This window comes from Aquila chrysaetos, chromosome 8 (assembly GCF_900496995.4).
Source record: "Aquila chrysaetos chrysaetos chromosome 8, bAquChr1.4, whole genome shotgun sequence".
Taxonomy (NCBI): domain Eukaryota; kingdom Metazoa; phylum Chordata; class Aves; order Accipitriformes; family Accipitridae; genus Aquila; species Aquila chrysaetos.
In genome coordinates this window covers 6,351,724-6,376,837 of record NC_044011.1, presented here as the reverse complement: position 1 = coordinate 6,376,837, position 25,114 = coordinate 6,351,724, and the positions used below count along the sequence as shown (strand labels likewise).

At 49.7% G+C, this 25,114-nt stretch overlaps 4 protein-coding genes across 8 annotated transcripts; 3 read left to right on the top strand and 1 right to left on the bottom strand.

Annotated features, from left to right (window-relative positions):
- Window positions 1-324: 324 nt before the first annotated feature.
- LOC115345103 (feather keratin 1-like) lies at window positions 325-1,691 on the top strand. Its single transcript, XM_041125501.1, has 3 exons — window positions 325-518; window positions 934-1,267; window positions 1,619-1,691. Exon 2 carries the CDS (start codon window positions 955-957, stop codon window positions 1,258-1,260), a length of 306 nt encoding a protein of 101 aa, XP_040981435.1. The 5' UTR covers window positions 325-518; window positions 934-954; the 3' UTR covers window positions 1,261-1,267; window positions 1,619-1,691.
- A 3,824-nt stretch (window positions 1,692-5,515) lies between these two features.
- LOC115344781 (feather beta keratin-like) lies at window positions 5,516-7,465 on the bottom strand. Its single transcript, XM_030022713.2, has 4 exons — window positions 7,462-7,465; window positions 6,663-6,796; window positions 5,945-6,278; window positions 5,516-5,588 (listed from the first exon to the last, which is right to left on the bottom strand). Exons 1-3 carry the CDS (start codon window positions 7,463-7,465, stop codon window positions 5,952-5,954), a joined length of 465 nt encoding a protein of 154 aa, XP_029878573.1. The 3' UTR covers window positions 5,516-5,588; window positions 5,945-5,951.
- Window positions 7,466-9,266: 1,801 nt separating this feature from the next.
- LOC115345199 (feather beta keratin-like) lies at window positions 9,267-10,316 on the top strand. 2 transcript variants are annotated; one of them, XM_030023620.2, is made up of 3 exons: window positions 9,267-9,410; window positions 9,559-9,892; window positions 10,244-10,316. In XM_030023620.2, the coding sequence occupies exons 1-2, from the start codon at window positions 9,312-9,314 to the stop codon at window positions 9,883-9,885; spliced, it is 426 nt and encodes a 141-aa protein (XP_029879480.1). In that variant the 5' UTR covers window positions 9,267-9,311; the 3' UTR covers window positions 9,886-9,892; window positions 10,244-10,316. The 2 variants fall into 2 exon arrangements, with proteins under 2 accessions (XP_029879480.1, XP_029879478.1); XM_030023618.1 differs by having other exon boundaries at window positions 9,559-10,316.
- A 4,546-nt stretch (window positions 10,317-14,862) lies between these two features.
- Window positions 14,863-24,537, top strand: GTSF1 (gametocyte specific factor 1). 4 transcript variants are annotated; one of them, XM_030023481.2, is made up of 8 exons: window positions 14,863-15,044; window positions 15,086-15,167; window positions 17,074-17,171; window positions 19,407-19,533; window positions 20,522-20,608; window positions 21,067-21,127; window positions 22,115-22,197; window positions 23,948-24,537. In XM_030023481.2, coding segments are annotated over exons 2-8 (480 nt in total). In that variant the 5' UTR covers window positions 14,863-15,044; window positions 15,086-15,145; the 3' UTR covers window positions 23,950-24,537. The 4 variants fall into 4 exon arrangements, with proteins under 4 accessions (XP_029879341.1, XP_029879340.1, XP_029879338.1 ...); XM_030023480.2 differs by having other exon boundaries at window positions 14,865-15,064; window positions 15,110-15,167; window positions 22,109-22,197; XM_030023478.2 differs by having other exon boundaries at window positions 14,866-15,046; window positions 15,089-15,167; window positions 22,109-22,197.
- Window positions 24,538-25,114: the final 577 nt, after the last annotated feature.

Here is a 25,114-nt window from a genome sequence, read left to right as displayed (position 1 = left end):
TTGCCTGATTCAACGCCAGGTGGGCTTTGATTTTGCTAACACCAACCCCGCATACGCAGACAGCCTGGCAAATGTTCTCCCCAGAGCAAAGGGCATCAAGAGGAAGACAGCTGAAACCTTTGGCACGGCCTGGCTGCCTGGAGATGCCACAGCTAGGGACCACTGGAGCGAGCTGAGAGACAGGGAGGAGAGAGAAGCACGTGGCACGTCCTTAAAAAGAGCAGCCTTTGGGTGCTCTGCTGACGTGTGCAGCGGCAGGCAGAGCCAGGCCTCTTCCTGCAAAGGGAGTTGCAAATAATCGCGCTTCACCGCCCCGAGCCAACATCCCCTGCCTGCACAGGACCCCTCCAGCACGTGGGAGGCAGCTTCTGCCCAAATTGACGCAGCCCTGCCCGGGATATCCTTGGGAGTCTCATGCCGGCACATGAAAGGAGCCTGCATGGCAGACCAAGCAAGTCAGAAATGAGGAAATGAAATGGCAGCGTTGACGGAAACAAAAACACCACCTGCGCCATTAGGTAGGATATTTTGCTTTGGAGGTGAGTCTGTTGGAAAATTACCGCCCGCGTGCAGTGACTGCGGGCCTGGGGTGGTGCAGGAGCAGTATAAAAGTGGGCCCTTCTCCTCACTCTCTCATCCACTCCTGTCGCCTCCATCTCCTTGGGAAAAAGGTGAGTACGAAGGCCTGACTCCTTCTCCGCATCCTCCTCCAGGATTTCTCAGCACACACCCTATCTTATGCTGGGTCGTGGGGCTATTTAATCATGGGAGAGGGAAGGGGGCTGAAAGTGTGGCACGGTGAGAGGCTGGGGCTTGGCTGAGGTGAGCTACGGGCTCTTGCCTCCAGCTCGTGGCTTGTCTCCCTCATGGTGGGGTGACAGGCTGCTCCTCACCCATCTCCCCTGCTCTGCTCCCCCCTGCCCCTTCACCCAGGTGCACCTCCGGACCCAAGACATGTCCTGCTACAGCCAGTGCCTGCCCTGCCAGCCCTGCGGCCCGACCCCGCTGGCCAACAGCTGCAATGAGCCCTGTGTCAGGCAGTGCCAGGACTCCACCGTCGTCATCCAGCCCTCCCCCGTGGTGGTGACCCTGCCCGGCCCCATCCTCAGCTCCTTCCCACAGAACACCGCCGTGGGATCCTCCACCTCCGCTGCCGTTGGCAGCATCCTCAGCTCTGAGGGAGTGCCCATCTCCTCCGGGGGCTTTGGCCTCTCCGGCTTCGGCAGCCGCTACTGCGGCAGGAGGTGCCTCCCCTGCTAAAGCTGCTGGCGATGGCCCTGGGCAAGGCCACCAGGGACCCAGGAGATGGTACCGCACTGGGGACGGAGCATCGGCATGTTGCTTTCAGAGAGGCTGAGCAACCCCAGCACCCCTTGCAAAAGGACAGGGCCAGCCTCAGCTCTGAGAAAGCACAGCCCTTGCCTGCCTTTCCCCTCTTCCGCTCTCTCCTTTCCCTCCCGTCTCCTTGTTCTCTTGTGCTGCCCTGGGCTGTGAGCCCCACAAAGCCAGCCTAGGGAAGAGCTGCTGACCCTCCAGCCTCTGTGGGGCAGGCAGATGGACACCTGGAAGGATTTACGCCGCAGCCATGGGGTGCAGACTCCTTTATTCCCCTGGTGTGCCCTGCACTGAGGCCTCCACTCAGATCAACCTCATATCCCTCTTTTGACTCATTAAAGTTCTGCTGCATCCCAGCCCATGCCTCTGTGTCATCCTTTCCCCTTCAGATGCTCTCCCAAGTTGCCCAGCGAGAGAGATGTTGCTCAGGGGTGGTTCTGGGAGGGGCTTGTTGTGGATGCTTGTGCCGTGATTATCCACACAGGCTTGCACTGAAGACGCTTAGTTATGCTGAGGTTGACCTTCTGCTTTCTGAACTTCCCTGCCTATCTGGGGCTGGATAGGATGACCTGATGTAGTCTAATGACCATAGCTACTCCAAAGATGATTTCAGGGCTCCCACCAAAGCATTCTCTTCTCCACGCTCAGCAAGCCCTGCACCCTCAGCCTCTCCTCCCCAGCCAAGTGCTCAAGCCCTCTCACCATCCTGGCCACCCTCCGCTGAACTCACTCCACTTGCTCAAGGTCTTCCTTGCATTGCAGCCCAAAACTCAACACAGATTTCTACACGCCGTCAGGTGAGCGCTGAGCAGAGTGGGCTTGTCGCTCCCATTGGTCTCCTGGCTATGCTCCTGCTCATATAGCCCAGGTTGTTGGTGACAGTCCTTGGTGTCCGGGAACAGTACTGGGAGTCGCACCCATTTTGATGGCCTTATTGCAAGAGCACCCTCCCCTGGCCCCGCTTTTGGGCTGCTGCTTGCCAGGGGTAGAAGCATGTGTGGAGAGACAGGGCCGCTTGCTACCAAGTTTAGCTGCTGATCAGGGCTCTGGGTGGACATGTATCATCTTGCCCAGCTGTGTCCTGCAGCAGTTCAGCAGCTCCCCTTTCTCAGCTGCAAGTCTTTCTGCAGCCTTTGCTGCTGGTCAATTGCACCGCTTTGGAGAGCTCCCAGACAGCTCTTCGAGACGCTCAGCCCACACCCGCTGCCTCTCTTCCTGCCCTGAGTCTCTCCCTGCCTCCCTGTCTCCAGAAACTTTCCCAGGAAGCCCTGGGCACAGACAGCGAAGGAGCAGGGCAAGCAGGACATGCGCTGCCTATGGGCCTGTGCGGTCTGTTGACCTCAAGCAGCACTAAGCACTCACCAGCCGTTTTCTCCGTCTGCTGTCCGAGTGGGATGGGGCAAGAATTGGAAGAGAAAGACTCCAAAAAAACCTTGGGGTCAAGATCAGGACAGTTTAAGTGGGGAAGGGAAAAAAAGAGAAAAAACCCAAGTGATGCAAAAGCAATCACCCACCACCTAGCGCCAGCAGACTGATGCCCAGCCAGTCTCCGAAGAACAGCTACTTTAGAAAGACAGTCTTTCACTTAACTTGTTAACAACAACTGCATAACCATCCCCAAAAACCCCCTCCCAGAACCACCCCTGAGCAACATCTCTCTCTTTGGGCATCTCAGAATCATGTGCTCTTGTTCTTGTGGGGGACTTCAACTCTTCAGACATCTGCTGGAAATACAACACAGCAGAGAGTAAACAATCTAGGAGGTTCCTGGAGTGTGTGGAGGATAACTTCCTGACACAGCCAGTAGGTGAGCAAACCAGGGGAGGAGCCTTGCTAGATCTACTGTTTACGAACAGGGAAGGACTGGTGGGAGGTGTGATGGTCGGAGGCTGTCTTGGGCTTAGTGACCATGAAATGATAGAATTCTCAATTCTTGGTGAGGCAAGGAAGGGGGTTAGCAAAAGCACTGCTATGGACTTCCGGAGGGCAAAGTTTGGCCTTTTCGAGGCACTGGTTGAGAGAGTCCCTTGGGAGATGGTCTTGAAGGGCAAAGGGGTCCAGGAGGGATGGACATTCTTTAAGAAGGAAATCTTAATGGCTCAGGACCAGGCTATTCCCATGTGCTGCAAGTCGAACCGCTGAGGAAAACAACTGGCCTGGCTGAACAGGGAGCTTTTGCTAGGAGTCAAGAGAAAAAGGACAGTTTATCCTCTCTGAAAGAAAGAGCGGGCAACTTGGGAGGAGTACAGGGTTCTTATTAGATCACACAGAGAGGAAATTAGAAAGGCAAAAGCTCAGCTAGAACTAAATCTGGCCACTATTGTAAGGGACAACAAAAAATGTTTTTACAAATAAGTTAACAGTAAAAAGAATCCCAAGGAGAATATCTATCCTTTAATGGATACAGAAGGGAACGTAGCCAACAGAGATGAGGAAAAGGCTGAGGTACTTAATGCCTTCCTTGCCTCAGTCTTTAATAGGGAGACCAGTTATCCTCAGGGTACTCCGCCCCCTGAGCTGGAAGGTGAGGATGAAGAGCAGAATATACCCCCCTTAATCCAGGAGGAAATAGTTAGTGACATACTATGCCATCTGGACACTCACAAATCTATGCGACCAGATGGGATCCATCCAAGAGGACTGAGGGAACTGGCGGAGGTCCTTGCCAAGCCACTCTCTATCATCTATCAGTGATCCTGGTCAACAGGGGAGGTCCCAGAGGACTGGAGGCTTGCCAGTGTGACTCCCATTTACAAGAAGGGTCGGAGGGAGGATCCGGGGAACTACTGGCCTGTCAGCCTGACCTCAGTACTGGGGAAGATTACGGAATGGTTTGTCTTGAGAGCACTCACACGGCAAGTCCAGGACAAGCAGGGGATTGGGCCCAGTCAGCATGGGTTTATGAAAGGCAGGTCCTGCTTGACCAACCTGATCTCCTTCTATGACCAGGTGACCCGCCTAGTGGATGAGGGAAAGGCTGTGGATGTTATCTACCTTGACTTTAGCAAGGCCTTTGACACCATCTCTCATGGCATACTCCTTGAGAAGCTGGCGTCTCATGGCTTGGACAAGTGTACTCTTCACTGGGTGAAATACTGGCTGGATGGATGAGCCCAGAGGGTTATGGTGAATGGGGTGAAATCCAGTTGACGGCAGGTCACAAGTGGTGTTCCCCAGGGCTCAGTGTTGGGCCCCGTTCTGTTTAATATCTTCATCAATTATTTGGATGAGGGGATTGAGTGCACCCTCAGCAAGTTTGCAGATGACACCAAGTTGGGAGGCAGGGTCGATCTGCTTGAGGGGAGGAAGGCTCTACAGAGAGATCTGGACAGGCTGGATTGATGGGCCGAGGCCAATTGTATGAAGTTCAACAAGGCCAAGTGCCGGGTCCTGCACTTCAGTCACAGCAACCCCATGCAGCGCTACAGGCTTGGGGAAGAGTGGCTGGAAAGCTGCCCAGCAGAGAAAGACCTGGGGGTGCTGGTCGACAACCAGCTGAATATGAGCCAGCAGTGTGCCCAGGCGGCCAAGAAGGCCAACGGCATCCTGGCCTGTATCAGAAATAGTGTGACCGGCAGGAGCAGGGAGGTGATTGTTCCCCTGTATTCAGCACTGGTGAGGCCGCACCTCGAGTACTGTGTTCAGTTTTGGGTCCCTCACTACAGGAAAGACATTGAGTTGCTGGAGCGTGTCCAGAGAAGGGCAACCGAGTTAGTGAGGGACCTGGAACATAAGTCTTATGAGGAGCGGCTGAGGGAGCTGGGGCTGTTTAGTCTGGAAAAGAGGAGGCTGAGGGGAGACCTTATTGCTCTCTACAACTACCTGAAGGGAGGCTGTAGTGAGGTGGGTGCCGGTCTCTTATGTCAGCTGGCTGGAGATAGGATGAGAGGAAATGGCCTCAAGCTGTGGCAAGGGAGACTTACATTGGATATTAGGAAAAATTTCTTTACTGAGGGGGTTGTCAGACATTGGAATAGGCTGCCCAGGGAAGCAGTAGAGTAACCATCCCTGGAGGGATTCAAAAAGCGCGTAGGCGAGGTACTCCAGAACATGGTTTAGTGGGCATGGATGATGGTTGGACTCGATGATCATGAAGGTCTTTTCCAACCTAAATGATTCTGTGATTCTATGATCTCGGGACAGCATCTGCAGGGGAAAAGGATGACACAGAGGCGTGGACTGGGATGCAGCAGAACTTTAATGAGTCAAAAGAGGGATATGAGGTTGATCTGAGTGGAGGCCTCAGTGCAGGGCACACCAGGGGAATAAAGGAGTCTGCACCCCATGGCTGCGGCGTAAATCCTTCCAGGTGTCCATCTGCCTGCCCCACAGAGGCTGGAGGGTCAGCAGCTCTTCCCTAGGCTGGCTTTGTGGGGCTCACAGCCCAGGGCAGCACAAGAGAACAAGGAGACGGGAGGGAAAGGAGAGAGCGGAAGAGGGGAAAGGCAGGCAAGGGCTGTGCTTTCTCAGAGCTGAGGCTGGCCCCGTCCTTTTGCAAGGGGCCTTTTGCTGGGGTTGCTCAGCCTCTCTGAAAGCAACAAGCCGATGCTCCGTCCCCAGCGCGGTACCATCTCCTGGGTCCCTGGTGGCCTTGCCCAGGGCCATCGCCAGCAGCTTTAGCAGGGGAGGCACCTCCTGCCGCAGTAGCGGCTGCCGAAGCCGGAGAGGCCAAAGCCCCCGGAGGAGATGGGCACTCCCTCAGAGCTGAGGATGCTGCCAACGGCAGCGGAGGTGGAGGATCCCACGGCGGTGTTCTGTGGGAAGGAGCTGAGGATGGGGCCGGGCAGGGTCACCACCACAGCAGGGGGCTCAATGACGACGGTGGAGTCCTGGCACTGCCTGACACAGGGCTCATTGCAGCTGTTGGCCAGCGGGGTTGGGCCGCAGGGCTGGCAGGGCAGGCACTGGCTGTAGCAGGACATGTCTTTGGTCCGGAGGTGCACCTGGGAGAGAGGGAAGGGTGAGGCAGAGCATGAGGGTTGGGTGAGGAGAATCCTGTCACCTCACCATGACAGAGCCAAGGCACATGCTGGGCAAAGAGCTGGAGCTTCTGTAGGGAGAACCATGGGCTTCTTCCCCTCATCCCAAAAGTGCCCTGCCAAGAGCAGCCAAGCCCAGGGAGGTCCCCACCTAGCCCATAGTTCAGGAGACACCTCAGCCAAGACCAAACGTCTGTCCATGCCACATCTTCTGCCTCCTTCCTACTTTTATGACAAGGACCTTCAAGTCCTGCTGTGGCGCAATGGAGCAGGCATCGGCTGAGGTGTCCATTGATGTGAGACCTCAGCCTGGGGAAGGATAAGAAGCCGAAAGGGCTGCAGACTCACCTGGTTCCCAAGGAGAGCAAGGCGAGAGAAGTGGATGAGAGAACAAGGCTTTGGGTTTACTTTTATACTGCTCTTGCACCGCCCCATGCTCTGAGGCTGTCTCTGCGCAGGCAGTAATTTTCCAAGAGACTCATCTTAAATGGAGAATACCCTTCCTCATCACACAGCTTTTAATTTGGTTTCCTTTATTGCCTTCTTTTCATTTCCTCATTTCTGAAATGCCCTTTTTGCCAGAGAAGCTCCTGCCAAATGGTGGAATAAGAGGCCCAAGGACTTCCAGGGCAGGAACACAACAGAGCTGAGGACAGAACTCAAGTGCTGAAGAGGTCCCATGCAGGCAGGGGACACCAGCTTGGGGTACCTCGGTGGGCTCATTTGCAACTCTTTTTTCAGGAAGGGTCCCAGGTCCTCCAACTGTTGCAGTCCTCAGCTGTATACCCACAGGTTCTCTTGCGCAAGGACTTGCTCTGTCCTCTCTCCCTCTGTCCCAGCTCATTCTGACAGTCAGTGGTTGTCACTCCTGAGGCTGGTGGGCTGTGCTCCTGGTTTCCGCTCTCTTTCTCCTTATACTGCTTGGTTTGAGGAGAAATTTCCCCCCTTTCTTGGCCTCCTCTCCTCTCTGGTCTCTCTCTAGGTGTGCAACACAGCCTGGGACATCTAAGTGGCTGTAGCACCCAGAAGTGACAGGATTCCCACTTCCGTATCTCAGGGACTGGATAAAATGTCTTTGGAATGGAATCAGCAGAGTGAGAGCCTGCCTCTTGGAGCCTCTCAGCAGCCCAAAGCCAATGCTTCTTACCCATGTCGAGGTGAAGGTGGTATGGGCAGAAATATGCCCAGAGGTGTTCAGGGGCCATGGAAGAATGGGGCAAGAGGGGATTCAGTCACAGGTAGAGAATTTGTCTCTGCCATTGCACACCCCATTCCCCACCAGCAAGCACCACTGTGCAGTGATTAGAGATATGGAAAGCCTGGCTGGAAGAGAGGAAGAAGGTTATTGAGAGGAAGAGCCCAAAGTGAAACGCAAAGAAGTTTCTTGCAGAAGCAGTTCTCAACAGGGAGAGCATTTCCCCCTCTCCTGCAGTGCCCTTCCTTCACTGCCAACAGTCTCTGAGGGAAAGAGTTTTTCTCCTGACACTCCTCGTAGGATAGCAGCAGCGTTTGGGGAATGTTGCCATGAATCAGACAATCCTTCCCTCCCAGGCAGTTCCTGGCAGAATAGGATTTCAGTGTGGGACATAAAAGCTCTGTGTGGCTGAAGACCAAATGAGTTATCAGCTGTTTGGCTCTCCCTTTGCAGCCTAGACTGTCTGTCCTTCCTCTCAAAGCACAGTGACACTAGGTCATCTGTCCTTGTGTTTGGTAGTGACTCAAGGTCTCAGCCCCTGCCTGACTCAGTGTCTCATCAATTAGCTGCAGAGGTGCCCATGGCTTTAACTTGGACACGAGGGGCCTATGTCCCATCCCAGACACTGTTAACACTGCAACAGAAGCAGATTCACTCAGGAGTGCCCTTCATGAGGTGGGCAGGATTTCCTGGCTTTTCTCCCTGTACATAAAGCTAACCCCATTGTTCTGAACTCCTTAACACTGGGAGGAGAAGACATATCCTGACCTGGAGAGGCAGGGAGTGTGACTGGCAGTCATGCTAAGACACTTTGAATGTTGATAGACTGAATTAAACTGTGTTTCCAAATGGGTGTGAAACTGTCCTCACTAGGCTTTGAAATCTCCAGTTGCAGAGTGTAAGCTTTGGAGGAGCATGAAAAGGACAGCTCAGGAGACAGGGGTTGTGTTTCAGTGCCAGCGCCCAGGGCAGGTCTCCACCAGGTCCATGCCATTGCTGTTCAGCTGCCACTGGGCTCCTTTTGGCCTGTGGAACCTGCTGCTCTGTGGTGCTCATGTACAGAGGAGCGGAGAGTGCCCCTGCCATGACCAGCCCATCTCCTCGTGACGAGGAGATATATGCAGGGACACACAAACAGGTGCTCATGCGCACCTGTGTGCATACAGATATTTAAGCATGCGTATATGCCCAGATTTTAGGGAAAACAAATTCTTTTGATACAAGAATGAATACAGACACACAAGTTGGAAAACATATATATGCACGCATGCATATATGTGAAGTTATACAGATGTTGTTTGCACATAGATTGGACAGAGAAATAACCCTAATATGCTGAAGGCATTGGCTGGAGACCCCAAGTGATTGCTCAGAGAGAGGAAATAGCAAAGCAGACTGGCAGATTGGTCCCAAAAGCAAGAGCATCAGGAGGAGGAGATTCAAAAAGAGCAGAGCAGCCCACTCACCAGAAAGTAGACCAGTGACCACCAGAGCATGCTGGACCCCTTATTTTGAACAGGGTGACAAACAACCCTACAGGAAAATTTCAGGCCATTGTACTTGCCTCCAGTGGACCTCTATCCAGCAACTGGGTCAGGTCTACAGCCCATCATGATGCATTCCTGACCTGAAAACCCTTGGGTGTCTCATCTGAGCACTTGAAAGGAGACTCAAAGGGAAATGTCCATGGCATAAATCACAATATGAAAGCATGGAACTGTGGAAAATGAAAAGAGCCTGTGCCATTGGCTGGGATGTCTTCAATTAGAGAGTCTGTTGGAAAATTACTGCCTGTATATACCATGACTGCGCACCTGGGGCGGTGCTGGAGCAGTATAAAAGCCAGAGCAAATAGCCAGTCTTTCATCCACTTCTTTCACCTCTTTCTCCTTGAGGATCAGGTGAGTCTGAAGACCTTTCTCTTCCTTTCACTCCTCTGAGCAGCATTCAGCTCCCCACCCAACATGTGCCTTGCCTCCCTCATGGTGGGGTGACAGGCTGCTCCTCACCCAACCCTCATGCTCTGCCTCACCCTTCCCTCTCTCCCAGGTACACCTCCGGACCAAAGACATGTCCTGCTACAACCAGTGCCTGCCCTGCCAGCCCTGCGGCCCAACCCCGCTGGCCAACAGCTGCAATGAGCCCTGTGTCAGGCAGTGCCAGGACTCCACCGTCGTCATTGAGCCCCCTGCTGTGGTGGTGACCCTGCCCGGCCCCATCCTCAGCTCCTTCCCACAGAACACCGCCGTGGGATCCTCCACCTCCGCTGCCGTTGGCAGCATCCTCAGCTCTGAGGGAGTGCCCATCTCCTCCGGGGGCTTTGGCCTCTCCGGCTTCGGCAGCCGCTACTGCGGCAGGAGGTGCCTCCCCTGCTAAAGCTGCTGGCGATGGCCCTGGGCAAGGCCACCAGGGACCCAGGAGATGGTACCGCACTGGGGACGGAGCATCGGCTTGTTGCTTTCAGAGAGGCTGAGCAACCCCAGCACCCCTTGCAAAAGGACAGGGCCAGCCTCAGCTCTGAGAAAGCACAGCCCTTGCCTGCCTTTCCCCTCTTCCGCTCTCTCCTTTCCCTCCCGTCTCCTTGTTCTCTTGTGCTGCCCTGGGCTGTGAGCCCCACAAAGCCAGCCTAGGGAAGAGCTGCTGACCCTCCAGCCTCTGTGGGGCAGGCAGATGGACACCTGGAAGGATTTACGCCGCAGCCATGGGGTGCAGACTCCTTTATTCCCCTGGTGTGCCCTGCACTGAGGCCTCCACTCAGATCAACCTCATATCCCTCTTTTGACTCATTAAAGTTCTGCTGCATCCCAGTCCACGTCTCTGTCATCCTTTCCCCTGCAGATGCTGTCCCAAGATGCCCAAAGAGAGCGATGTTGCTCAGGGGTGGTTCTGGGAGGGGTTTTGGGGGATGGTTGTGCAGTGTTTCTTAACACAATGATTGTTAATTATCACTGTGTGGTCCATCCCTCTGTGGACACTCCAGATACATGCAGTCAGGAGGAAGGATGTTCTTCTGGGGAAGTTAGGGGTGCATGGGGCACATGGAAAGCCTTCACCATTCCCAAAGGAGGGGAGGGTGGGACACAGTGCAGTGGGCCCCCTTCAGGCACTGTCAGTTGCAGGGGAGGAAGGCATCCATGACTCCACCAGAGCCCCTGGCCATCAGGCCCGGCTTTGCTGAGCCTCTGCCCAGAAATTCCCTCTTGGCCTCAGTGCCCGTGCTGCAGAAGGGGTGTGTGGCCACTCCCAAGCTTGGTTGAGGAGCCTGGGCTGTGGAAGGCCCTGGGAGGGCAGCAGCCCCACAAGGTCTTGAGAAGGCGAGGAATGGGAATTCCTCTTGCTCTGAATGCTGCTGTGCTTGGGGGGAAAGGCTCACGTAGGAAATGTTCCAACAGAATAGCAGGAGTGAGAATGAGGTGAACAGGCTCACAGTGCACTTCATCCTCCTAATTCCATCTATGCTGTGGGTTTCCTGGGGAAAGTTTCTGGAGAGACACTGAGGGCAAGGAGAGAGGCAGGGGGTTGTGGCCAATCATTCTTTAAGTAGAATCTGGAAGCTCTCCACAGCAGTGCTGTCACCAGCAGACTGCATAGAGGGTTGCAGCTGAGGAAGGGGAGCTGCTAAACTGCTTCAGAACATTCCTGAGCATGATGATGCAGGAACCTCCCAGAGCCCTAATCGGCAGTTGGTGTGGTAGCAAAGACACTGCCAACTTTCTCCACACACATCTTCCAGCCCCTTGCAAACAAAAGCTCAAAAGCGAGTCAGGAAAATGTGTTCTGCTGGAGAACTACATCAATATAAACATGCCCCCCACTGGAGAGATCTTCCCACGTGGGGCAGGGTCTGCTCTGGGGGCAGGTGCTAATCAGTCTAAGAAGGGAACAGACACACATGGCTCAGCTTCCTTGCCAAAGAGACTGGCCATGTTAATGACATCTCTTGAAATTCACAACACGTACCCCTGAATTTGGGAGAGTCTTTTCACTATCCCCATGGTTGGAGAGCAGCACATAGTATTCAGCACTTCAAGGCTTGTTGGGACAGACTGTCAGCAAGCAAGGAGCCGAGGAGCTGCTTTCCCTTCTGCTTGCCTTTTCTTCAGGAAAAAAAGAAGAGGTGAAGATCCAATGTGGAAACAAGAAAGGAGAAGGCAAGCCAAGATCCATTGCTGCTCAGGGTGAGTTTTGCAGAAGTCATGTGTGCTCTGTCACCGAGTGACCTGTGACTGTGAAGAGATGGTTTCCTGTCAGTTCTCCCAGTCACTTTGAGAAAGTAGCATAGCCCATCCTTGTATCAGCAATGACCGCTTTAGATCCTGCAGCCCAAGAGACAGCTCAGGACAGGCATCCAAGACACATGTCAATCATTCCCTGAGTGGGGAACATTCTGGAAATGAGGATAAAAAGGGTCATTCCTGTGTGTAAACCCTTGGGTTTATGTAATGGTCAGAGTTGGTTTATGATCTGAATTAGTGCAGATGAGAAATATGCCACTGCAAGATCATGTATGCAAGGAGAAATCTCAATCCTTTTACAGATTTAGTCCATCTCAGGCTCCTGGAAACAGTGTAAGATTTTACGTATTTTTGCAGATAAAAGGACAGGAAGAGGCAAGCCTCTCTGTGCTTGTAAATGTCTGTTGTATTTCCTTTCAAAAGAAGCCTACACTGTTATCCTGATCTACTGTTATGATTCTATAAACACACTGACTCTTGAGCCTTAAGATGATTCTACAGTTGCTGCTACCAGAGAGCATTGGTAAGTCTTTGGCTACCTCCTGGAATTAAATTAGGCAGGGCAGGACCTAATGCCAGAAAACCTTGTTTAGTAACTTCTAACTAAAACAGTGGGAAACCCTCTAGTGTATCTTCTTCCCCTCAGGAAAATCAGAGGATTGAAGGTCAGTTCCTTTTGCTCACTTCCATATGAGTCTCCTCATTTGAAGTCAGTTCCAAGAAAGGGCTATTGCATTGAGGAGATGTGAGCTGTGAACATATACTGTCCACGGAGGATAGAAGTAGAGGCAGAATGATGGAGAAGAGAATGTTTTCAGCTCTACAGCAAATGGTTCCCAAAATCTCATTTAGAGGGAGAAAATTAAAAAGTGTTGTTTTCTTTGCAGAAAATCTACCTGGGTTCTAAATCAGATGCCATCCACCCTCCCATCCCTTGCCTGTCTCACTACTGAGAAAACCTGTTCAGCTGCAATAGGAATTCACTTCAGATGGAGTGGGGATGTGTAAGAGGACATACCAATGCAAAGCAAGTTTTCTAAGAAAATGCTGACCATGATGCTGGCCAGGCTTGTGTGTTGGTGCAGCATATGGCAGAGCAGTAATCATGAATATCACTGTCATGTATCATCTTCACAGCATGATGAATGCCAGGACTATGCAGTAAAAATATTCAGTGTGTGTGACTTACCCAGCAGCGCAAGCACAAGTCGACTTTCTCTGTAAGCTCTGTAATCTCTTGGTTTGCCCTTTGTCCTGAAGTACTTGTACCTGACCAGAGTAGCTCTGTCCCCTAACTTGGCATCTACAGATTTGCTGCAGTCAGACAACCTGGGGTAGAGGAGTTTGTTTTCTCAGGGACAACCAAATGGAAGACGAAAAGGCATCTCAGCAATGCAAGCCCAGAGGGGACAGTCAGCCAGAAAGTAAACAATGGCTTCAGTGGGCCTTAGGAGCATCAGCGCAGCAGTGACTTACCTTCAGCAGGGACTCCAGATCCTGCAGCTGTAGGGGAGCTTATCAGGCTCTGACGGTGCTGAGGAGAGACAGTGTCAGGAGACTTCCTAGGGCCCAAGAGGAGCCAAGATGGGATGTGTCTCAGTTGAAAATCTCCCTCCAGGCTTGCAAATTCATATGCATAGGAGAAAAGAGCTGGGGGCACCCCGCTGGGATCCTGGGAGACCAACCACTTGCTTTGGTCAGTGATGAGACCCCTTGATTGTCCAGGGCTCCTGGAGAGATTACACAACGTCTCTAGGGAGGGTTCGTTGTGTCAGAGTGGGCAGCGTAAGGGAGCCAGAGTCTCAGCCTAACAGCAGGCATTTCCATGGATATGTCTTCAATCCATGGGTCCTACATTCACCTGAACTAGCTACAAATTTTTCCCTCTGAGAGGGGCTTTCCAGCTCAGAGCCCCACTGCAACCAGTGAAAGGTCATGGCAGAGATGCAGCCCTGGAAGCCAAATTGCTCTAGAAATGCTTTGTGGACAGTATCAAAGTCTGCACAGTTGATGAGAATGTATGAGTTCTGTGTCACCATGTTGTGATGCTCTTGCCCTGTTTTTACCAGGAAACTTGGCAATGGAGCAACACACTGGAGTCTACACTGACCTCCAAAGAGCAGCAAACTCTTTTCAGATGTTGATTGTCTCTTCTTGCCCTGGAAAAAGGGGAGACTGGAGGGAGAAGCTAAGACCATGCTGCAGTGGAAAACACACCTCTTCTTCCATTCAGGTTTCCTTCCCTCATCCCTGAAAAGCAGTATGTATCATCAGGGCAGGGATCCCGTCATGGAGCAGAGGACATCTGTGCCCCTGGGGAACTCACAAGCCCTGTAACCAGCCATCTTCCATGCACATCCATGCTCTCCAGGCCTGTGTGTCCCACTCCACAGCAGCACAGGCAGGCCTGAGACCTGCTCTTGAGTGTAGTCCACACAAGCCAGGACTCAGGCAGATGCTGTGCTCTAACCCCTGGGCTGCACCCCCATCCTGCAGCTGAAGGGACCTGGGTGGTGGTTTGCAGAATCCAGGTCCCTGCATCGCCAGCCTTCTGCTTTGACAAAGTATCTCTCTGTTCACTTCTACATCCACTGAATGTTTATATTTTGGTTGCAAAATGAGGCAATCATGAGGCAAAAGTGTTTTCTAAACCAGCAGTGTGGGCAGAAGAAGCAGCAGGGATCTCTGCTTCCATTTGACAGTAAAACCTCTGTTTTTTTCCTCCCGCATCGCAAGTGCCTGAGAGCAGGGTGTAAAAACGCGGCCTTTGTTCAAAGCCGTCTCTTTGCTGAGCCTTTGAGGTAGACCCGTGGGAGCAGAAATCAAGCAGGGTAACCAAATTGCCCTGCTCCAAACATCTGGAAACAGCCCAGCAGGTCAGGCCACCCACCAGGGCTGCACAGTGCGTAGCTCCACCATGCCCTCAGCTGCCTTCCAGCTCCCTCTCAGCAGCAGCCTCCTGCAAGACTTTCAGGGCAGGGACACACTCTCCCTACCCTGGGAAGGAGGTTCGAATTTTCGGTCCCCATCTTGGGTGCCGGTGGCGAGGAGGGCCCTGGCGCCAGGCCGGCGTTACTCGAGGCGTGGTTTGGTCTGGAGGAACCAGGCTCCGCCGCACGGCCAAAGCCAGGGAAGATGGCGCCCGACAGAGACCCAGGCCGCGGCGTTGCCCCGGCAACCGCTCCACGGCGGGAGGGGGGGGGCCTGGCGCGGGAAGGGGGCGGTTGCTAGGAAACAGCCGCGCAGGCGCAAAGGCGCCGAGCGGCACGCGGCCACAGCTACCGGAGGAGTAGCGGTCGCCTCGGCCCGGGTCCTGGTCCTGGTCCTGGTCCTGGTCCTGGTCACGGTCACGGTCCCGGCCATCTCCGCAGGCCCAGTGCTCTGCGGAGTCCTTCTCCGCCATGGAGCTGGAGGATGACTTCGGTGAGGCTCGGGGTGGGGCCTCGCGGGGGGAAGGGAAAGGCGGCCGCCATCCGATTGCGGGCAGGCCCCGGCCTCGGCCTCGGCCCCGGCCCCGGCCCGGCTCGGCCCCGCGGCAGTAGGGCTGTGTCTGTCTCCGCACTCTCTGTGTCCGAGCCAAGCAGGCTCCAGTGGGTTGTTGATTATTTTAACTAGGCCGATGTTATATGTGGCGGCCACACCAGGCGTGCTTCTGGTGTGGATGGGGTCAGGCTTTTAGGAAGTATCTGAATAAAGTGACTTAATTTGGTTAAAGCGTTGCTCCTGCCTGTAGCTGTTGTCTCATCTGACTCCAGACTTACATTTTTAGGATTGTTGTGGATTTGCGTTTGCATGCAGTATCGCTAGGGGCAGGGATCTCATTTGCACATGGCATTGCTGTGGTGCTTTGGAGGCTTTGCTCATTGTAGCCTTGTGTTAACTGCATCTATTTACCTGATCAAGCCAGGTCCTGTGATTTTTTTGTGTTTGCTCTTTTATGTATTGTGGTGAGGGCTTTCCTCTTTCTCTGGTACTTGTCTCTGTCTCCATCCTTTTAGTGGTAATGCACTTGGTCTGATCTTGTGGTGAACCAGGTCACGGAGAGAAACTACTTCTGATTGCTCTTCCTGGGGCAGCTGAATCAGTACAAAGTTTGTGAATCCTTCTTAATGATCAAGTCTTCAGTTTTCAGCTGTTCTAATGACCGGAACTGGCTAGTGGAGGTGAGAGGTGCTCACAGGTGGCAGAGCTGATAGCAGCAGCACTGCAGAGCTGAGGTGGAAAGAAGGATTAGGGCTGTCCTTCCTTCTTAGTGGCTCACAGCATGAAGTCTGCTCATAGCGACTTGTGGAACAACATCTTAACTAGCTGTCAGCCTGTGGGCTGATATAGCTCCCTGACCTGGCTGTTGAGACAACTGAGCACCAATGCGTGTGTAAGAGAAGGGCATGTGATGGTAGGGGAGAGGCTAAACAGCAGCAGCAGCCCATACTTAGATCTGTTTAAGCTACTGTGTCATCAGATCTGAAATGTGCTAAAAGCCTGTGCTTTAAAAGGAGTGGCAGAGCAGAAAGGATGAAAGAAGCCTGGTCTGTCTCCCTGGTGTGCACCCCACAAACAGACAGCAGAGGGGACCTGTGTCTCCTTCTGGCTGCCTCTCTTCCTCATTGAGAGCATGGAAATGTGGTTCTTCAATAGAGACATTAGTATTCATATTTTAATATATTTTATCTATAGATAGATAAAAAATTTGTATCATATATGCATGCACTCATGCTGCTTCACTGTTCAGTGCCTAGATTCTGAAGTGGTTTAGCTGGTTTAGTAGCTCCTCAGCTCCTAAATAATTGCATGACTTATGAAAAATTTTGTTTAGAAGTCACATGCACCATGTTAGCCACTCTGCTTCCTCAGAAATTAAACTAAATTGCCTGGCATTCTTCCTCCAGCAAAACTAGCTGTTGATCAAAAAAGATTTGGTTCAGACTGACAATGCTCCTGAAAGTGCTGGTGGCTGTGTCATCATTCCACTGATTCTCCTCTAAGATAGCTGGAAAAGTACTGCTGTCTTCATTCACTTTGAGTAAGTGTGGTTACCTACCTAATATGGTAGCTTAAAGAGTTATTATGCTCAGCGCTACTGGCTGTTCTCTGTCTGTTTTGACTAACATCCCAGTCACCAAAAACTTCAAAATGAATCTGGTTATGCAAAACAGGTGCCTGCCATAATTAATGGTTTCAAACTAAGAACAACTGGTTTGACTCCCTAAGATCACAGCCCTGATGTGGTGGTATGTTTTTTTCCCACTTTGCTGTGTTAGTGGTGCTAGATCTTGTCTTTCTAACTAGGTTTTTTTTTTTCTCTCTCTTTGTTCTTCTGTTCTACTAGATGTTTTGGATCCAGAGAGATTAATACAATGTCCATATAATAAACATCATCGAATCAGAGCCTGTCGGTTTCCCTATCACCTTGTAAAGTGTAGGAAGGTAAGCTGGACTGCCAAACAAGGCACTGAATGTGAGTAATTCTGTGCATGTAAATACGACGTGCACGTTCTCATTCTTGTTGCATTTTCTGGCTGGCTGGAGTAAGTTCCTGACAAATACACTTGTTTAGCCTTTATTTCATATAACTTTATTATTTGTTTAGTAACAGCTTCAAGCACATGTTAATTAACCCAAGACTAGTGTTGCTGTGTTGAAAGGAGATGGAAAGTCTCCATGGTTAGGTCAGGGAGGAAATTCTGGTCTCTTCCAGCAGGTCACAAGGAGGTCAGATATATTTTTCCACTTTAAGTTGAAGAGAGAGCTCAGTCCGAGTTATGTGCACCCCTTCTGCCTAGTCAGAGCAGGAGTGTTGTGATGTTGCAATTCATTCTTTAAGTGCTAGAAATGCAGCTGCATAGCAGGGGGGTTTTTGTTTTGTTTTGCTAATAACTATTTAATGTGCATCTGGCAGAAACTGCACATCCTGGGCTCAGCACACATGGGGGAGGTTTTTTCCCCTCTCCATCTTTTATCCAGAATTTGAATACAAATCATTTAATAGGAAGCATTCCTCCTTCTATTCTCCTCTGTTGTCCTTATGGTTTGTTTTCTTTAAATCTGTCAAGTGCTAGCATCTGACTGAGCTCTGGGTTTTTGCTGAGACCTTTTAAAACCCAGTTGTCCCTCTAAGTTTACCAATAAGTTTGCCAATGTGTTTTTAAAATAGTATAACAGTGCTGTGCCTTCCAGTTAAGACGCAGTTGTAAGGTGTGTGTCTCGGTGTCAGTACTTATAAACAATTAATTTTGGTGGTGCTAGAGCCTTAAAAAATAATAAGTAACTAGTGAAAGTGGTGGGCAGAGCTAAGTGGCAAGTACGTCCATCTGTCCAACATTCAAAAGCACTGAAATTATCCTTGTTGACCCTCTGCAAATTTTGGCAAGAATGTGCATGTGAGCTAGATGAACAGTGTTGGCAAGTAAACTTTTAACCATGCTGGTTTTGTCCTTGTGTTGCATAACTGATGACCAGACAGTTTTGGCAAGCTTACCTAGTTAGGAGGATGAGGTGAGATAATGATCACCAATCAGACACAGTTGGTGTCTATAAGTAATTAGCAGAAGGGCTTGGGGATTGTCATCTGATCCATCTGAAGATGCCACTGTGTCATTATTTGCAGTAGCAAGCATCTGGGTGGAGATTGTCCTTGCTTGGTGGTTTGTTGAATTTCCTTTGTGTGCCCTATGCATAAAATTCAATTAAATGCTTCCACCTGCCTCAGCTTCCCACAGCTTTGTGCAGAATGCAGCCCTGCCACATAAATGGGGACACTGCAAGCAGAGCAAGTTGAATCCTCTCAGCTTGAACTGCGTTAGTATTGAGAAGCTTCTGCTATGTGGACAGAACAGCTTGCTCAACCTAGATGAAGCAAATGATGGACACATGAGGACAGAGCAACCCTGGCTGTATAGACTGGGTAATGACAGCTGCGTTGGATATGCCTGCAGCCTGAGCTACGGTCACGTATCAGCAGTAGTGAGCAATGTCTGTACGAGGCACTTCTGCCTCTGCATCTACCTCAGGTGCAGGTCTGATCCCTGACCAGCAGAGCTGCATCAGCCAGAACCAGGCAGGCACTGGTACAGTGGCAAAGTTGTGCTTTTCCCAGTAAAGGCTGTATCATTTGCAGGGAGTGGACTAATTTACCATAGTAACAGCTGAGCACTGCCAGTAGAACCTGTGATAAATTTTCACTTAAATAGTAGTCCTGTAGCACCAAAGTCTGCAGGTGAAATGCTGCCAACTCCCAAGCTGTTTTGAAAGGTTTAAGGAATTTCTCTGCCTTTGTGCCTACTTATTTAAAAAGTATCTGACTGGTTTAGATTTGCCTAACATCCCTCCCCTATTGTTTTTAAAGTTGTTTCATCTGTGCTTTAAACCATGCAGCCATATTGCCAGTGTTGCAGCAAATTGTGGGGAGTTTAGCTGAGGTTATGTTTCATTTCAGTCAACTCAAGGGTGGCTTGGTTTCTCAGTGAATTGTGTTTTAAAGAACAGTCCTGGTAGTTTCGCGTTGCATTTTTAGTAAGTGTCTGAACAACATATTGACATTCCTTGTTTAGTCTTTTTTTTAAAGCAACATCACAAATATCCTTGGGGGATTTTTCTATGGATTAGCAAGAGATAAGTGAACTTGAGAGATATGGCACGTGATTTTCGTTTTCCCTTGTCTAGAGCTACCCTGAAGTTGCAAAGGAATTGGCTACATGCCCCTTCAATGCTCGCCATCTAGTTCCTCAAGCTGACCTCAGCGATCACATAATGAAGTGCAATGACAAAGGGTTCATTGAGCAAGATATAGGTAAGAGAACCACCCATGCTCCAGGATGTATGTTCACCCTGGGGACTGCAGTCTCCTGTTTGTAAGGATAGCTCATAGAATAACCAAAAAGTGGGAGTCAAATTATTGTCTATAGTTTTGTGTGACACAGCAGCTTTGAGGAAACTTGAGTCTTACTTGCTTTGATTTATTGAGTAGGTTCAGAAGAATATTGCAGATGTTCCTGGTAGGCCTTGCACATGTTTTGTTACCAGGCTTTTTGAATAAAAAGGTTGTACACTAGCTAGACTGTGCATGTTGAAGTGCCTACAGCAGGAGCTGGGATGCTTTAATTACCAGAAGGACAGGCCCTTATTTTTATAGAGCTGATCTCCCTTTGTTGAGGCTTGACCACTGATGTCATGTGAAAAGTTGATTTCCACCAAAGAGGTGTCTAAGCTATGGAAACTCCTGCAGCTGTTCTCCTCCAGGGAAACCTGAATAGTTCACTCCCACCAAGAGATGGGGCAGCTCCTATTCCAGGCTGCTCTGCTGCTGCACTTGCTTCATCTGCCATACAGTTAAGATTTCAGTCTCCTGCCCAGTGAGACAAGGTGGGAGTGGTGCTGTTCAAAACCCCCAAAATACTTCGGAAGGCATCCTGTGCTATGCAGTGTCTTTTCCATCCCCTGCAGTGGCTCTTTAGCTATTGCTGCACTACAGAGCAGATACATAGTTTTCTATCTTCTGTAAAGTTGTGCTGAGGCTAGCAGCGATGCCTACATTCATGTAAGCAGGATTCTTCTTCACCCAAGCGTTCCTGCTGCAAAGTTCCAGGGGGCAGAGTCTTTTTCTGTTCATTGAAAAAGGTGAATTCAGATGAATACCTGGCTCCTGGGTGTACCTAACCTGTTTGTGTTGTGCAAGGTTTTCTCTAAAGGCAAGAGATGTTTTACAGCTTGACCCAAAGCACTTAATGCCTCTGAAGCAGGATTGACTGCTAGTCACTGAGTTTTGTCTCTTTCTGAAGTGAATCAGTCCTCTGGCTTCCAGAGGGAGCAGATGAATGCTGTGAGCACGTGGCAGGCACCTCCATGTGATGAAGACTGGGAAACAGGTGAGAAACTTCCCCATCTGCCACACTGCTGCCTTCTCCCTGGTCCTGTCCTTCAACTCCACTTGGGACGGTGTGAGTCCAGAGATGCTGTTCACTTAGGTCTCACTTGTAGGACACCTTGCTTATGCTCATTCCTAAAAACATGCACCTCTCCACCCAGCAGGCTTTTCTTGGTTTAGAGAACTATTCAACATGCCTGCCATAACTGGCATGGAGATATATTTCCAAGCATCTGCTCCTTCCCATATAAGCTTTCGTACCTTATGTGCAATGATAGCAATGGAAACATGATAACTTTTATGTTCCTCAGCTAAATGACAGTGAAGCAGACACATTCATCATTAGATGAACTTTTACTCCCTCTTGAACATGTAACAATATGACAGATATATTCCTGATCTGATGGTGGTTGCTGGAGTTTCTTAGTTCTGAGCCACAACATCTGTTTCCTTTTGCAGAGTCATTGGAGCAGTCAGATTCCCCTTTTGTTTGGGGCATGACCAACTCTGGCATAAACAGGTAGCGAATGCAAGTTTGATTCCTTACAACAATGTTTTGTATAGAGGAGTATTGCACTCTGCTCCCAACCCAGTCTCGATGGCTGGACATGGGCTGAGTTTGCTGCTGTACAAACCTTGGGAGGAGGGCTACTGATTAACAGTGAATGTTCTTAGGGTGCTGCTTCAGTGTTACTTGTTTTCTCGTATGACTGGCCCGTATAAGAGAAGGAAGCCCTTAGGAACACATATGCTCTCTGCTCTTGTATGCATGTGGCAGGGTGCTCCTACTGCCGGTGGCCTGTGTTCAGTTCCTGCTGGATGTCTGGCCAATGTGCAGGGGAGAAAAGTGCTGAGCCTTTATGCTGACTTTGGAGATGTGGCCAGGTGCTTCCCTGTGGAGCCTTTTCAAACATTTACTGAGCTTCTGTTGAGGTAATGGCTAGCTAGCAGTCCCTTGTGACATCCTGTCACCTTAGACTTGGCAGATGTGCTGGCATTAGGGTCCTATGTTAGCAGAAATCTCCCCTTCTTGCCCTTTGCAAAGCATAATCACAGTTTGGGTTTGGGGGAGTGAGGTGCTTAATGGCCAGCTGCGAACTGGATGGAGCTGCCTTGACTGGTTTCATTGATCTGATAGTGGGTCATGATTGCAGGCTGTATACAAGATGTGATGGCACCACCAGAGTTGCCAAAGCATGTTTTAAGGTTCGTCTAAGCCCATATGCAGCAACAGTCCTGTACTTGACAGCTCTACAGTTCTGTATGAGCTCAACCATGTTATACCTCTCCTTCCATAAGGGGTGACAACAGTGCTATCTGGTTTCACTTGTTACACTTTTTGGAAAACTTTCTAGTGTTTAGAGCATATATAGCTCTTCTAAGCACCACCACCTCTGAGTGGCAAAGTACCATGCCCTTACGTCTCTGCTCTCCTCCATGCTATAGTAAAATGCATAAATTTGAGCAAGTGCATTTGTCAGAAGTAACCGAAGTCTTTCAGTTCCAGTACCACCTTTGAACAAAAGAATTGCTTGCCTTCAAGAGTACGTGCCCCTGAGTCCTTGCCATACGCCTTATCATGGAAAGACTGTAAGTACTATGCATGTGCTTTTGGCACTGTGACTTCTGTAGATGGAGGCGGTTGCTGAAATCACTGGCTGCAGCACTGCTTTTTGGCCAGGGCTGCATGGACAGGAGGGGTAGTATATAATACCTGCCTCTTAGGGAATCTGATGCTTGGATCATCCTCTGTATCCTTTCCTTGAAGCATCCTCTGTATTCTTTATTCCATATTCTTGACAGGCCCTTCATTACAGTGGTCCAGTTTGAGCAGCCCTACTCCCCAGCCACTTTGGCTCTGTGTCTCTAAACAAGTCCTTCCACGCTATCTACACTAACCCCTTTCACCCCCCACTCTCCCCCAGACTTAAACCAAATTATTTCCTTGCTTTGTGCAACTCTGCTCACTGTCAGACGCAGCTAAGTCAGAGCAAAGGTAAAACTAGGGCTGCTTAAACCAGCACTACTGGAGAAAAAAACCTATCAAATTACATCTGGAGGTGGGAGGGAGGCAGGGAGCTTCCTGTGTTGAAGTGTCTGATGCTGAAATCACAGACCATTATTTGCCATTAGCAGCAAAGCAAAAGCTTAAAAGTGCATTGGGGAATGACTGTCTTGTTTCTCACTTGGAGCAACTAAACACAGTACTCTCAGGGCTCTGCAGGCATGGCTTCTGCACAAGCAATAACTGTGCATTTGCCGTAATGTCAGGCCAAATCTGCCAAACCAAATTGCAATGTCATTTGTAGATAAGCCTTGTTGCCAAGGTGACAAGTGCTGCTTCAGCAAAGGCCACTCTCACTTGGGGGAGTGGAGGAAATTCTTGTATTTTTCTCCATCCTGTGCAAAAAATGTGTCTTGCCCTTTTCAGAGTTTGGAGTATTAGCATCTCTTCCCCCTGGAAGTTCTCTTCCCCCTGGAAGTTCTTTCCCCCCAGCACTAAATGGCTCCCTTTCTAGGACCATATAGCTCCTGCGGATGGCAGATATTCTCTGGACCTGATGGCAGGAGACTGTAGATTTGGCTGTTACTGATGACATGTTTTTGCAACATTTGAGTTTGTAAAACCATCCTTGGTTGCCAAGTCTTTTTCCCAAGTGTTTGTTTCATAAGTTGCCCTCATCTTCATTTGGTGATCTTTGTTACTGTTACTGAGTACATGGACTGATAATTTTACACAGCACCAACTCCTTCCCTCCTCAGACAGCAGTGAGTAGTTAACAGTAAAAACCGCAGGAATTAGCAAGTCTCTTGGTTCAGTTGTCACATGGCAGCAATGATGATCTGTGAAGTTGTTCTATTTGCTCTGAAGATTTGGAAACAGCAGGAGAACTCTTCTGAAGTGGTCATGGGTTTTAAGGGACTAGGGTGGGGAAGGAGGGTGATTTTTACGTAGAGGAGGTAAGGTCTGATTAGGTTCCTAATCAGAGAGGTGATAGTGGGAAACGGAACAGCATGGAGGGTTGCACATACAACTAAAATCTTGTCCCTTAGCTTGATGCTTTAAAACAAGTGTGTGGATATTTGAGGGCCTGTTACAGCCTGGATTGCATAAAGTAAGTTCTGAGAGTTTCTCCAGCCTGTAAAGAAGCTGAGACTTCCTACTGCATAATGTTTAAAATCATCTGGATCAGCCAAACCTAGAAGTATTTTTTCTGTGCATGCACTTCTTGCTTTTTATCTTGTCAGCATCTGAGTTTGTGCACATAGGGTATGTAAAGTGGACAGCTTGGGTTTTAAAATACATTGTCATTTACAGACACTTCTATCTTCTTCCTAGAAAGCATCCTGATCACACCTTTGCAGCTTTAAGCCTTAAACCTTTGTCACATGGGTGCGTGGTGCTTCAAGTCATACAACAATGGGGAATCCTCTGTGAATTCCTTACAATACGCATAATACCAAACAGGTGAAGTTTAAAGAGTACACTTAAATACTTGTCTAGTTTCCATTAGGGTTTTGTAGTTTTCTAACACTTAAAACATGTTTGAGAGCTCTAATGTAACTGTTCTTTGTTGGAGGGGTGGGGAGGGAGGAGCCAGGAATGGTTTAAATCACTAAAAATACACTTGGGACTGTATAAATGTGTGGATCCAGCAGTATATTGTTAAAAATGGATGCAATGTACAAAATGTCATCTAAATATGCAAACACAAAGCATTAAGAAACCAGACATAGTATTTGTCTAGAAAGAAATTAATGCCTTTTACATTTTGAAAAGAATGTTCCTCAAAATACTGTATTTTCACCATCTGTATTACTACCCATGTAAAATAATACGTTGACTAGAATGTGCAAAATTAGGATTGTTTTAAAGTTCAGTTCTGTCAAGGTTCTTGTTGGCAATTTAGAATAAAAAGGTTATGAATACTCCTGGACCTATTTTATATTTCTAAAAGACATCTGCAGTGATTTGTTATATTCTTGTTCTGTTCAGTAAGTAAATGCTTATACAGTAAGCCCTCCACTCAACATTTATTTGATTACATTTTGGTCACTTTGAATGAAAGTGGTTACAAATGTCAGCTGCTTGTTTGTGGTTTGACTGCAGTAGAAGGATTTGTGGCCCAGACCATTATAATTTTACAGATAGAAGCCATAATTGGGCCCCATTATCCTAAGCTCATTTAATTGCCAGTTGGTGAAAGACTGGCAGTACTTAGTGCAGTAACTACCTGCTTTTTGTTGGGTCTCATCACTTGGTCTGCACTGCAGAGGAGGTGAGCTTCGAGTGCAGGAGGAACATTGTCTCAGGCCCCAGCTCTTTGTCAGGGTGAGTCTTGGGAGACCACTGTTCTCCAATAGCCCTGCCTTCCTGGAAGGACTAGATGGACTTGGAAGGTCATGGTTGTGACTTCAAAACATCCCCTGGCCACAATAATCGGGGGATATCCCTATCCCACAAGAAGTGGGTTTGTCTTGTAGGGTAGGTGCAGCCAACACATGA

What these genes read in the sequence shown, in the direction of transcription:
- LOC115345103 (XM_041125501.1), top strand. Translation starts at nt 955, where the DNA reads ATGTCCTGCTACAGCCAGTGCCTGCCCTGCCAGCCCTGCGGCCCGACC.
- LOC115344781 (XM_030022713.2), bottom strand. An exon ending in TTGCTCTCCTTGGGAACCAG is followed by an intron (nt 6,279 to 6,662) that starts GTGAGTCTGCAG and finishes CCTCTCTCCCAG; the next exon opens with GTGCACCTCCGGACCAAAGA.
- LOC115345199 (XM_030023620.2), top strand. Translation starts at nt 9,312, where the DNA reads ATGACTGCGCACCTGGGGCGGTGCTGGAGCAGTATAAAAGCCAGAGCA. An exon ending in TCTTTCTCCTTGAGGATCAG is followed by an intron (nt 9,411 to 9,558) that starts GTGAGTCTGAAG and finishes CCTCTCTCCCAG; the next exon opens with GTACACCTCCGGACCAAAGA.
- GTSF1 (XM_030023480.2), top strand. Translation starts at nt 15,146, where the DNA reads ATGGAGCTGGAGGATGACTTCG. An exon ending in ACCTTGTAAAGTGTAGGAAG is followed by an intron (nt 17,172 to 19,406) that starts GTAAGCTGGACT and finishes TCCCTTGTCTAG; the next exon opens with AGCTACCCTGAAGTTGCAAA. An exon ending in ACCAACTCTGGCATAAACAG is followed by an intron (nt 21,128 to 22,108) that starts GTAGCGAATGCA and finishes GAAGTCTTTCAG; the next exon opens with TTCCAGTACCACCTTTGAAC.